The following is a 13,731-nucleotide window of genomic DNA, read 5'->3' as shown; positions in this document are numbered from 1 at the left end:
TGTAGCCTTATATCATTCTTTTGACTAAAGCAAAACGAATACAGCTGAACTATTTTGTTGTTGACTCAGCACTGACAACATAGAAGATACAAATGGAGGAGTGTAAGGCGGACTGGAGATAAAAAGGGGGAAGATCTGAAATGCTACTCTTGGCTCTCCTGTTTTGAGTTGGGCTCGGAATTCTGTGATGGTGAAGGGACATGGCAGTGATTGTCTTTATGGTTCAATGTCTTTAGCAGAGACACCAGGGTAAAATTTGACACCCTTAGACATACTCCTTATATGCCTGTTTACATGAAGGACATCCATGGAGATTTTAACAAGCTTCCATCTCAAGAAAAGGCCCTGATGACGCTGCCTTTGTCTTGCAGGTTGAGAACGTATGTCGCTTCCCACCTGCAGAGAACAATACAGTAAATATTTTTTAGAATTGTATATCAAGGTACCTTACTATGTATTATTCATTGGTTTAATTATACTCTTACTATGTAGGTAATACCTTAGATCAAGGTTCCCAACCTCTGGTCCGCTGCCCAGTACCAGTCCGCAGCCCATTGGGAACCAGGCCACATAAGTGGCAGATGAGCACGCGAAGTTCCATTTGCACAAGTGGTGGGCACACACGCGCAACCATTCCCTCCCTCCCCAGTACAGCCACCGCTGCTGCTGATCCACAGAGTATGAAAGGTTGGAACCACTGCCTTAAACAATCTTCACAATCTAAGCATTATCATGCCGGTTTAGAAATTCTAAAAGTTGAAATCCATGCATCTGAAGGGGTCCAACATGGGGAAGGCTGGGACAGAGCAAGGCTAGGCAACCTGATTCCTTTCTTTGGACTGCAACTGCCAGCTTGCCTGACCATTGGTTACATTGGCCAGATAAGATCTGGAAGATACTTGCATATTTGTTCATAAGATTTTGATAAACCTGATGGAGGCAGCTACTCTGCTTTATACAAAAGATGCATCTAGATATTGTCCAATGACAACTTCCGATATATGGAACAAATTAGAATTCAATCTGATGTATAAAGTTCTAAACAAAAGTGTTAGGAACTCTAGATCCCAAAGCAAATATATATTATGTATAATGCTTAATGTTAACAATATACAGATGCTCAACAAAGTATTCAATAGAAGATGATGTTGGTTCAGAAGTAAACCTCTATAAACTTGATGAACTAATATCACACTCCACTGAATTCTAAGTAAATGTAATTTTTAAAATGAAAACTCATAACAGAGTCCCTCCTAAGAAATACTGTAGTAATGACGGTAAATTCTAGTTCATGATCCAAATGCAGATCACCAGATCCCTGAATTTGGACACATCGGTTAGGAGAAAAAAATATTTCAAATCACTGAGCAGTTCGAAGGGATAATTTTGGCTAGCAAATGCAACTACCTACCCAATGCAGGAATTCTAATTAAAACATTTATGATGGATGATACTCCCAATGAAAGGCTCCAATAATATATCAAGGATCTATTATGCTTTTGCCTGAATGAATAGCCACTTTTTTTTTTGGAGAAATATGATTGTAGGTAGTTTAGTTACATAAAAGTTAGAGCACCTAGCCAAGTAATATAGATACAGTCACTTAGCTGATCTTTCAAATTAGTGTCCAAATCCAAATACAAAATACTTTAGTTTTAGGATGTCGTATTAACATGAATATGATGTTAACATGGATGTGTTTACTAAATCCATTCACATTACATTTTTACTCTAGGTTACTAAACACCTGACAGATGAGGAAGTAGAACCCTGACTGCGTTTCAGAAGGCCAGATCCTGAAGATGAAACTCAAATACTTTGGCCACCTAATGAGAAGGACGGACTCACTGGAGAAGAGCCTAATGCTGGGAAAGACTGAGGGTAAAAGAAGAAGGGGACAACAGAGAATGAGGTGGCTGGATGGAGTCACTGAAGCAGTAGGCATGAGCTTAAATGGACTCTAGAGGATGGTAGAGGACAGGAAGGACTGGAGGAATGTTGTCCATGGAGTCGCGATGGGTCAGACATGACTTCGTAGCTAACAAAAATAAATATATTGGGAAAATAACTGTTCAAGAACACAAACCAGAGGTGGGTTTCAGCAGGTTCTGTCCAGTTCTGGAGAACCAGTAGCAGAAACTTTGAGTAGTTTGGAGAACCGGAGTAAAAATTCTGATTGGTCCCACCCCCATCTATTCTCTGCCTCCTGAGTCCCAGCTGATCGGGAGGAAATGGGGATTTTGCACTAACCTTTCCCTGGATTGGGGAAGGAATGGAGATTTTACAGTAGCCTTCCCATGCCACGCCCACCTAGCCATGCCACGCCTATCAGGCCATGCCACGCCCACCAAGCCACACCCACAGAACCAGTAGTAAAAATTTTTGAAACCCACCACTGACACAAACCCTAAATTAATCATGCTTTTATGGTTGCAGGATACATTTACCTTATGCACATTCACCACCATGAATGAATATAAACATATGATCAATGCAAGGAGGTTATTTTGCAGAGGTTTTATTTTATTTTACTATTTCTTTACGTTAAATCTTCCTAACCTTTGAAAAAGCAGACCCCGGTATCCTCTGGGGAAGAAAACCATTCATTCAACTGCAGCGGTGTGGATCTGACTCACCTAATTCTAATTTCATCGTAAAATTATCTTATAATAACTATTTTAAAAAGCCCCATCAGTTTCTGTCTTTAAAAAAAAATTGCCCAAGAAGAGAAGGGGATCAAAGGAAACCATGAAGGACTTTCTTTTTCAAAAAGGACAGAGAAGGGCCAAGCAAAAAAGCAAAGAAACCACTGGAAAGAGAGCACCCCGCCGATTTATATTTATTTTAGGCCTTTTCATCCCAGATTTTCAAAGGTTTGGTCCAGGTTGCTCTTCCTGGGAAGGTTTTCCTTTCAGTCTTACATTAAAACATTCTGTTTCCTGTTGAGGAATAGCCTTCAGGCACCAAGCCAGCAGTTCACGGCACAAGCAGAGCAATTCAGAGCAATTCTCCCGTTACAGCCGGGAAAATATTCCTTGCTGTAGGAAATGAAATGCTCTTCTGTTGAGATGGGTTCCCGTCCCCTCAACTCACACCCTTTCTCTTTCCAGAAAACTTTCTTTGAAGTGGGGAAGATTAAAATAATGTCCGGTCTTTCTCTAGCCTGCCCTTTTCAGAAATAGGATTGACGTTGACTGTAGCTGTGATTTTCTTTCCAAGCATCACCGTTATTCTTAATGGACCCCATTTTCATACATCTGAAAATGTGAGTGCTACTTTTTATAAGAGGGTACTGCCAAACTTTAAATGTACGTCTCCGCTTTTTATTTCTTTAAACATAAATTCTGCAGAGTTGTCTTTTGCTTAAGTCCGAGAATGGAAGTCCTTCACCCAATAAAAATGATAGCAGCAACAACATTGCCTCCTGTAACTGCTAGCTAAAAATCGACAATAACTGGAGATCCTTTCCACTTCCTACCGATAAACTGATTGGAGCCTTAAAGGAACATAATGGAGTTTCCTAGCAGATATGAAACAGGTCATGCCAGGATTCCTTTCAAGAAACCACAGGTATGTGCTACAGAGACGGAAGACTTCCCACATCTAAGGCTCCACTGGAGGGCTGCAGCTGAAGTTTGGCCAACCCAGGCAAGCCCAAGCAAAGCCTAACCCGCAAGTGAAGTCGGTGCAATCAAAGACAGCAATTACAGCTCCCTGGCTGTGGTTAGGCTTCAAAGCAAAGCGCTCCGAGTCACATTTTAGCATATGTGAAGCCTTGAGCCTCAGCCACAAAACTAGATCTGCTGCCTCTGCCATTTGCGCTGGAGTGCAGTTCTGTGACTGGAGCAGAGAAGTAAGGAACTGTTCCTCAGTTATTGGGGTTTTTTTTTTTTTTTGTTAAAATACTCCACAGTTGAAAGATAACAGTGAAATTTTGGCAGCAAGAAGAGCGCATAATTGAAGACTTGTGGCATGCAGAGATCAGAGGCTGGATTTTAATCTGCCCCCACCTCCCAAGAAACTCCCAATAAGGTTTTGTCCTTTTCTACACTGTACAATTTGAAAAGGGCTAGAGCAAGCAAAAATATATTTAACACAAAAGAATACTTTTTAAAAAGTTGTTTTGGTTGGGTTTATTCATGAATAAATATATAGACTAAGGATAACTTTAATGGATGACCTCAAGCTAAAAGGGACAGGAAAGTGACTCAGCACCAGTCTCTCTCATGCCAGGAGTCTGTCTCATGATTTGAACCACCTGAGTAAATGATCGTTCATTTGACTCTTGGGTTCCAACATTTCCTCCAGCAATTTGTTCTACAGCTTTCTTTATCATGAAATAATTACAGTATACTTAATATGTACTCAATACAATATATGTTTAATATAAAATTCTACTTCAAATCTGCTTGTGTTCTAAATTTATCTTACAGATTTCTCACAGAGTCCATTTTGCAAAAATAAATTGCGAAAATTATTTTAAGAAAAAAAATTTATCTAAGTATCTAAGTTATGTTAGATTATCAGTTTCCAATATTTTTTTTCTTTTGCCATGCATTTCTAAGCTACAGTATTTTATATTCCTTTCCTTTGAGAACTTTACAATGAAACATAAAACTGAACTCAAAATCTAAGGTCCACATAATAATTTAGCAACATATAACAGTATGCATCTAATAAATGCAATACATTTATTAGATGCAATAAATAATAAATTTATTGCAATAAATAAATGATATAAATCCTTTTATTTGGCTTTACATCTCTATCAAGCTCTAGGCTGTTTTCATAAGGAAGACTGATGAAATTTTAAAACTTTTGCCTCCATAATAAATTTTCAATGGCAAAAAAGAGGGGAGAGGAGGGGAGAGGAGGGGAGAGGAGGGGAGGGGAGGGGAAAGGAGAGGAGAGGAGAGGAGAAAAAATGTGGAAAAACACAGGAAGGTAATAAAAACCATACCATCTGAGCCCCAGGTATAATTCTGTGACTGTAGTGTTGCCTGCACAATAAAAGCCTTGTTACCTGGGAGTAACCTAAAAATAAATCAATTTAATGTTAACCTTGCAGGGGCAATTGTAATTAGATGGAGCAGGAATTTAATGATAAATCTTGGGCTATTATAATTAATGATGTGCTGCTATATTATACTTTTTTTCTTGTGATAACAAATAATCAGTGTTTACTGAAATAACCTCTCTTTTTTTTAAAAAAACCACGTTAATATGCAATGTAGCAAATTCATTAAGGAACAAATAATTCAAGTAAAATATTTTGATCTGTTGGCAGTTGTAACATTTACTTTATTCAGAGGGATAGCCTGTTCCATCTTGCTTACTTGTATGCTCCCCTAGGGAGGTTCTTAGCTTTCCCCTGTATTTGTGCACTGTATCAGTGTTCATATGGGAGAGGGGTGTCAAACTCAAGGCCCGGGGGCCAGATTTGGTCCACGGGGTACTTAGATCTGGCCCACAGGGCTGCCTTGGAAACAGTGAAGGATCAGCCTGCAGTGCTTCTGCCAGTGAAAAAGTAGCTTGGGAGGGCCTTGTGCAGCGCTCCTGAGCTCCGTTTTCACTGGCAGAGGGTTGCAGGAGGCCATGGCAAGCAAAAACAGAGCTCGGGAGCCTGTTTTCACTGGCAGAGCACTCAGGCCACCACAGGTGCCCCAACATGAGTGACGTTGAGGTGGCCATACCCACCATGCCCACATCCACCCCGGCCCCTGGAGGTCAAACACAACCCTGATGCGGCCCTCAATGAAATTGAGTTTGACACCCCTGATGTAGGAGAAGAGAAGGCAGAGCTGGAAGGCAGAGTTAAGTGAGTCATCAGCCTATAGTTGTTTTGCTCCCACAAATGGTTCAAGTCTAACTTCTCTTGAATTCTGTTAACCCTGATATATGATGCCAATTTGGTATTGCATGTTAGATTTTTGTGTGTAGGCTTGAGCAATAAATCTTCTGAATTTATGCATGATCCTGATCCTTCACGCCTGACAATTCTCTTGTAATATGGACTATGCCACAAATCAAAAGTTTTACTGATACCATATTTTTTTTCATGGTAATTTTTAGAGAGGCAGAACTTTCATTTCCTTTTTATGTTAACAATGGAGCTAAATTATATAGTGTCATTACATTAATCTGATAGATTTTTTTCTTTTTTAAAATTAAAGAGATTCAAAAATTGTATAGAACTTGCTTTTTGAAGCAGTATCCAAGCACCAATAAAGAGAGTAGTGTGCTTCACATACTTTATCCTGCACCAATGAGAAAATTATCTCCCACTATTGATAACGATCCTGAAGGCAATTTAAGAACTCATGTCCCTCCAGTTAATTGGTAAATTTCATCTCTACATCACCCCGGCCAATTTGGCTGATGTGAGTAATGTTGGGAGTTGTATAACATCTAGAAAGCCACAGCAGCAGTCTGTGCTGGAAAATGTACAGTATGTATAATTTAGCATGAAAGACATGATAGTCTTTCAGAACAGAGGTGGATTTCAGCAGGTTCTGACCTGTTCTGGAGAGCCGGTAGCGGAAATTTTGAGTAGTTCGGAGAACCGGTAGTAAAAATTCTGACTGGCCCCGCCCCCATCTATTCTCTGCCTCCCAAGTCCCAGCTGATTGGGAAGAAATGGGGATTTTACAGTAACCTTCCCCTGGATTGGGGAGGGAATGGAGATTTTACAGTATCCTTCCCCTGCCACGCCCCCAAGCCATGCCATGCCCACCAAGCCACACCCACAGAACCGGTAGTAAAAATTTTTGAAACCCACCACTGTTTCAGAACTCTGGAATCTGTCACAGCTATGGAAAGCAAATGATCCAAGCGTCCATCAACTACCGTATGGCTACAGCACTTTGCTCCAACTGTAGATTCCAATCCCCCCGCAAATATAGAATCATTAACAGTCCATTTTTGCACGAATGAAGGCAATTGTCCCAGGATAATCCTGCAGAATCCAATCAAAGTCCATCACTGGGATCAGAGATTTAGTCTTCCTAGTTTTTGGACTTGTGCTGGAGCCCTCAGGAAACTTCTTTCTCTATGTGTCCCAGTGACCAACTCATATTGGATCCTACAGTCCATTTTTGGTGCAACTTCAGTATTGACAACAACATGTGCGCCAACCTACAAGGTCTGAGTAATATATCTACAATATGGAATCTCATAACTTTCCTCCAACATATTTGGAAAGCACCAGTGCTTAGGAAAGAATTGGCATTGTTAGTAAAGCTTTTATAATAATAAGAGGATGTTATGTTTGTTTTGGTGGCAAATCTTGAACCAGAAAAAAAAAAGGATTCTAAATCCTAAATTCATTTCCTGATTCCTCCAGAAGATGTCACTCAACTATAGACAAACAAGAAAACCCGGCTCTCCGCAGGATTACAACCTAGTTTACAATCTAATATATTAAATAATATAATAGCACTATCCTCTTGAGATGTTACTTTCTTCACTAAATAAACACGAACAAGCATATTAAAACATACTAGTTGAAACCTAGTGTTGACTCATAACAGCAGAATATTCATTTAGTTTTTCAGTTAAGGAAATTTGGTAAATCTGAATTTGGGATGTTTGAAAAAAAAGCAGTAATTTTAGTATAAATTACTGGAAACAATGTATTTAGTTATTCATTTGATTTATGTGCTGCCCATCTCATCTAGAGGCTACTCCTTTTATGCTTATGGAAATTTTCACAACTTGTTCTAAAGAAACAAAACCAAATTCCTTGTTGTTTCTAAAAAGGAGATTTAAAAAAAGTTTCAGTTTTGAACAAGTATATTATGTTGAGTGCATCATTTTATGCTTGGGGTTCTAAATTCCAGCTTAAATTTAAATAAATTCTTGCCATTACATAATGCTTTCTTATTAAAAACAGTTACAAAAGTACAAAGCGGGTAAGATCTCAACTTGTGCAAATAAAATAAATCACTGTGAATTATCTTTCCCCCTATATAAGCTCCATAAGCCTGTATTGCATGTTCTGTAATACATTATCTGAATAGTTCATCAACTATCGGTAGCTGATTATTACTTTTTTTTCTGGGAGGAAGTTAACTTCTCTTAATTAGATAAATGGGCAGGATCTCTACAATGGCTTAAAAAAAATAGCAGAAGGAACAAGATTGACCATTATGGATAGAGTTAATAATTACATAGGGCTAACTATGTAATTATTTTAAATTGGGAGTTTTAAATTGGAGGTTTTAATCCAGGCCGAAATTGTGTAATATTTTTAATAATTTTAAATTTTGATATTTGTATATTTTTTGTTTTAATAGGCTGTACACCGCCCCGAGTCCTTCAGTAGAGGGGCGGTATAGAAATAAAATTATTATTATTATTATTATTATTATTATTATTATTATTATTATTATTATTATTATTATTATTTACAATAAAAGGGAAGAGAGAAACATTTGGAAAAGTGCTATGCTCAATATGTCAGCTGTTGACAAGGGAAGCACCAAGTACAAGTATTCATTCAAGTGTAATCCTTTCATTCTAATGGAATACTTGTGTAATGGCGGTTTTGAGTTTAGTGACATATTTTGATTTATCCTTCATATCAAGAAAAAGTTAGAGCTCATTCTGAACTAACCTGCATAATCTTCAGTTTTGCTTGATGGATAAAGGAGGATCTTAATATAGCTGCACACCTGTGAAAATCTTGGTGAATTTTGGTTCCCATCCCAGAGTCATATAGCACCTAGTTCAAGGTCAGGTCACTTACTCAAGGTCTAACCAGAAAGCCCTGTTGCCTCTTGAAAAAGCACCTTTGGGACAACCATGACCTGGATGACTGAGAATCTCCATAGACCATGGATGTCAACTCGCAGCATCATGCTGCTGTCACATGACGTTTTGCAATGTTTTCCCCATTCACAGAGCTGGGGTGGGCGTGGCCTGTGTGTGATGCATCTGGTCCGCAGGCCACCAGTTTGATACCCCTGCCATAGACAATCAGGTCTTGCAGCCTCATAACTATAGGATGGCCATGAAGTCATGGTGTCAGGTTGTTGTCTATGGAGATTCTCAGTGATCCAGGTCATAGTTATCTCAAAGAAGGAGCCTTGGTAGTACAGTGGTCTAAGTCACCCTGTTATTAAGCTGGTTATTAAGACCAGCTGCCTGCAATTACTGCAGATTCGAATCTCGCCAAGGCTCAAGGTTGACTCAGCCTTCCATCCTTTCTAAGGTAGGTAAATTGAGGACCCAGTTTGTGGGGGCAATAAGCTGACTTTGTATAAATATACAAAAGGATGAAGGCTATTGCTGAGCACATTGTAAGCCGCCCTGAGTCTCCGGAGAAAGGCGGCATATAAATCAAATCAAATAAAATAAAATAAAAAATAAATAAAGGTGCTCTTTTTCCTCCCCCAACAACCTTGGGAACTTAGCACCAAGTACTGAAGAAATTGGTCGCCCTTAGGGTATCTCTGCTGTCATTATTAAGAAGCTCCTGAGAGCTCTTAAGAGATTTGAGTATCATTTTGCTTGATATCTATGCTGTTTGTGTTATGTTATGCTTTTTAAATCTGCTTACTTGAATTATTAATAAAGTTTAAAGTTTCTTTATTCAGTGGTGTCCTCATAGTCTCTGGATCTAAAAGAATCGATTACTACCCTGACATTTGGCAAATCAACTTATTTTTTATATACCTTTTCTATTTTTACAAATAACGCAAGGCAGTGAACATTTCCAACATACCTATCTCGCCTCCTCTTATTTTCCACACAACAACCATCCTGTGAGGTGAGTTGGGCAGAGAGAGAGAGAGTGATTGGCTCAAGATCACCCAGCTGTCTTTCATGGCGAAGGCAGGACTTGAACTCAGGGTATCCCACTTTCTAGCCTGCTACCTTAAACACTAGACCAAACTTGATGCACTGTCATAGTCACTTTGAGCTATGAGAAGGGCATAACCTTACAAATTAAGTATTGCTATGCTTCACTTTAGCTTCAATTCCCCTTTCTTTTTTTATGTTTAATCAAGCGTTTCAAAGCATTAAAAAATGTAATTCACACTGTGTACCTTCAGCTTAACACACATATAGTTCAATAATATTTGAAAAATTGGGGTTAACAGCACGACCATTTCCATCCTTAAATAGAAAAGACCAGTTGGAAATTAAATTAAACGTAAATGCTTCACAATGCAGCATCTTGCTTGCCCCAGTAGTAAACCGGATGCTTTCAAGAAATGACAGGCAGATCTTGAAATAACTGGTGGGATTTTCACACAAACTAATGCCTGGTTAGAAGGAGATTTTCTCTTGAATGCAACAGAAAATGTTTCCCTACTTGGCCTAAATCCTGTTAATCAGCTAATTTTAATTTAACTGCTGAAGTAAAATGCCCAAAGAGGCTTTTAACACTATGAATACAGTGAAATCTCATCTTACTTCACTTCGGTTACTCTATTTTCTTATTCAGAAATGTCCATTGAACTGAAGAGGACAGCATAGCAAGGATTTACATTATTTATCTGATTACATCATCAGGCAATTTACACATGTTATAAATCACAAGGAAAATTTGGAATGCTACAATGAAATTGGGAAAAGTGAGATTTCACTGTGGTTTGGTCTAAACCGGGGTGGGTTCTACTTACCTTTACTACTGGTTCACAACGGGAGCACACTCGCTTGCTTCTGCGCACGCGCAGATTATCAGTGATTACATTGGGGTGGGGGGGTGGAGCCTCCCACCGCCATTACTACCAATTCGCAAGAACCGGACCAAACTGGGAGCAACCCACCACTAGTCTAAACTAGCAGTTATCTCTTCTTCTTGTAGTTTATTCATGTATCGTTTCATGCATCCTTTTACTTATCCTGATTCTCCTGCTAATGTTATGGAGTCAGAAGAATCTGTATCCTGGTTCATGTATTTACATCCCACATTTATCTCATTTTTAATATTAAGGATGGGGAAAGACTACAATAACTAAAAGGCCCAAATACCAAGGAACATATTCTGCACAGATCCAAAAAATCAAATTGGTTTATTGTATTATTTTTATGTAGATTTATATGGTCACAGATATCAGAAAAACCAAGCCATTTTACCTTCCTAAATTAGATTTCAAAGGTCAAGTAGGATTGGGGAAAATATTTGGGAAAGATCATATGTGAAAGCTCCCATTTTAGAACTGAAGACAATTTTATGGGATGAGACTATGTTTACAAGTTTGCAGTTATATTTAAAGAAGTTTAAAGCCTAAAATCTGTCTGGCCCTGACTTAAGACAGCTTCTGCTAATGTTTTGCTGGATGTGTCCTACAGACCTATTTTAAAAGAATGGGAAATTCTTGGTCTTTTTTTTTTTTCTGCTTGTAGCAAGCGATAACATATAGAGTGCCAAGTTACCCAAATTCTGTGAAAAGGATTATAAAAATTAGACTAATTAACTTGTCTCTACTTTGCATACAATTTATCCCGCTTCCAAGATTTGCAGACTTCATGGCATTTAGATATTTTGCATGCAAGGAAGTGGGCAGCTCTGGGAAATGGAAAAAGGCAAAGAGGGTATAAGAGAAGACTTATGAATAAAAAGTGGAGGTTAACAGGAATATTGGTAGAAAGTGATTATTATGTAATGGTGGAGTTCTTGATTTTAAACATTTAAAAAAGTTACATGGTTTGTTGAATATTTTGCACACCTTGTGTTTTAAAAAGTGGGTTTTAATAAAGATAGTATAATAAAAGGTAGTATAGTTTAATAAAAGTAATAAAGGTAGTTTTCTCTGGTGGAAAAAAATTATGGGAAAAAAAAAGAGTTCTTAAAAATGCTACATATAGAGCCCGATTTATGGGCACAATTGAGCCCAAAGTTTCTTGCTAAACGAGACATTTGTCAAGTGAGCTTTGCCCCATTTTATGGCCTTTTTTGCCACAGTTGTCAAGTGAATTACTGCACTTGCTATATTAGTAATATGGTTGCTAAGTGAATCTGGCTAAGCATCTGAATTTTGATCATGTGACCATGGGGCTGATGCAACGGTCATAAGTGTGAACAATGGTCATCAGTCACTTTTTCCAGTGCTGTTATAACTTTGGATAGTCACTAAATGTAAGTCAAAGACAATCTGTAAATGTTAACATACAACTGGAAAATCTTCTTATGAGAACTAGAAAAGGACAGCAGAAGCAGCAAATGTAGCTACCCAAAAGTAAAGTTCTGAAAAGAAATGAAGCACAGAGATAGGAAGAGGGGACATACCATCAAGGGCATGCCTAAAACGGTAGAAATGTACAGACATAGCCAAAAGTATTGGTATCCCCACAACTGTGCCAGATCATAAAAGGATCATTTTATAGCACCTTGAAAACAATACGGTAATTGCCAAAAGTTGCATACATTTCTCAAGGCCAATTTTTGCCAGACTAACTTTATCTCATATTTTTTATTAGTTTCTGTAATAAATTGTGGAAATATTGTAGAGTTAATGTATCTTGATTGCAGCAAAACATTTGATAAAGTACTCCATGACATTCTGATTAGCAAGCTCGTTAAGTATGAGCTGGAGGGTATGATAATTAAATGGATACACAGTTGGCTCAAAAAAATTGTACTTAAAAATTTCTCATCAAACTGGATGAAATATTGAGTGGGTATCATAAGATTCAGTCTCTAGTCTTGTACATTTCCAAATTTTTTATTAATGTCTTAGATGAAGAAGGGGGAATGCTTATCAGATTTGCATATGACACAAAATTGGATGGGATAAAAATATTCTAGAAGGCAGAATCTTGATCTTCAAGAAATGAATAAAGGAAAAACTTAATGGAAACCAATGGAAACTTAATGGACAATTATTTCCTTAGAAAAAGGAAACCAAATGCATAGGTATAGAATGGGGAATAGTGCTTTGATAATAGTAGAATAGAATAATAGAGTTGGAAGAGACCTTGGACTCGGAGGTATTCTAGTCCAATCCCCTACTTGGGCAGGAAACTCTACACCACTTCAGACAAATGGTTATCCAACATCTTCTTAAAAATTTCCAGTGTTGGAGCATTCACAACTTCTGGAGGCAAGTTGTTCCACTGATTAACTGTTCTGTCAGGAAATTTCTCCTTAGTTCTAAATTGCTTCTCTCTTTGATTAGTTTCTGTTCTACCCTCAGGTGCTTTGGAGAATAGCTTGACTCCCTCTTCTTTGTGGCAACCCCTGAGATATTGGAACACTGCTATCATGTCTCCCCTAGTCCTTTTTTTCATTAAACTAGACATACCCAGTTCCTGCAACCGTTCTTCATATGTTTTAGCCTCCAATCCCCTAATCATCTTTGTTGCTCTTCTCTGCACTCTTTCTAGAGTCTCCACATCTTTTTTTTACCTCGTGGCAACCAAAACTGAATGCAGTATTCCAAGTGTGGCCTTACCAAGGCATTATAAAGTGGTATTAACACTTCACGTGATCTTGATTCTATCCCTCTGTTTATGCAGCCCAGAACTGTGTTGGCTTTTTTGGCAGCTGATGCAAACTGCTGGCTCATATCTAAATGATATGAGCCAACATAGTACTTTGTATAATAATATCTTGAAAATTTGTCCAGTAGTGGGCATATTTTAAAATGATTCAGACAAACTGCATCAGATTCAAAGAAGAGCAATGAGGATGATCCACAGATTAGACACCTGTGAAGAAAGATAGGAGGATTTGGGAATGTTTAGCTTCAAGAACAGAAGACTGAGGAGGCATATTCTAGC

General features: G+C 38.2%; 1 protein-coding gene across 1 annotated transcript in view; it reads right to left on the bottom strand.

Annotated features, from left to right (window-relative positions):
- Positions 1-316: 316 nt before the first annotated feature.
- Positions 317-13,731, bottom strand: part of LEF1 (lymphoid enhancer binding factor 1) — a 109,477-nt gene continuing 96,062 nt past the window's right edge. Inside the window, exon 10 of the mRNA XM_070949104.1 lies at positions 317-396. Within this exon, the coding sequence (XP_070805205.1) occupies positions 317-396 (80 nt within the window). The remainder of the gene's footprint in view (positions 397-13,731) is intronic.

Source organism: Pituophis catenifer, unplaced genomic scaffold, assembly GCF_029215685.1.
Source record: "Pituophis catenifer annectens isolate HBS135680 unplaced genomic scaffold, rPitCat1.0.hap2 SCAF_8, whole genome shotgun sequence".
NCBI lineage: Eukaryota > Metazoa > Chordata > Lepidosauria > Squamata > Colubridae > Pituophis > Pituophis catenifer.
This window is presented reverse-complemented; position numbering and strand designations above follow the sequence as displayed.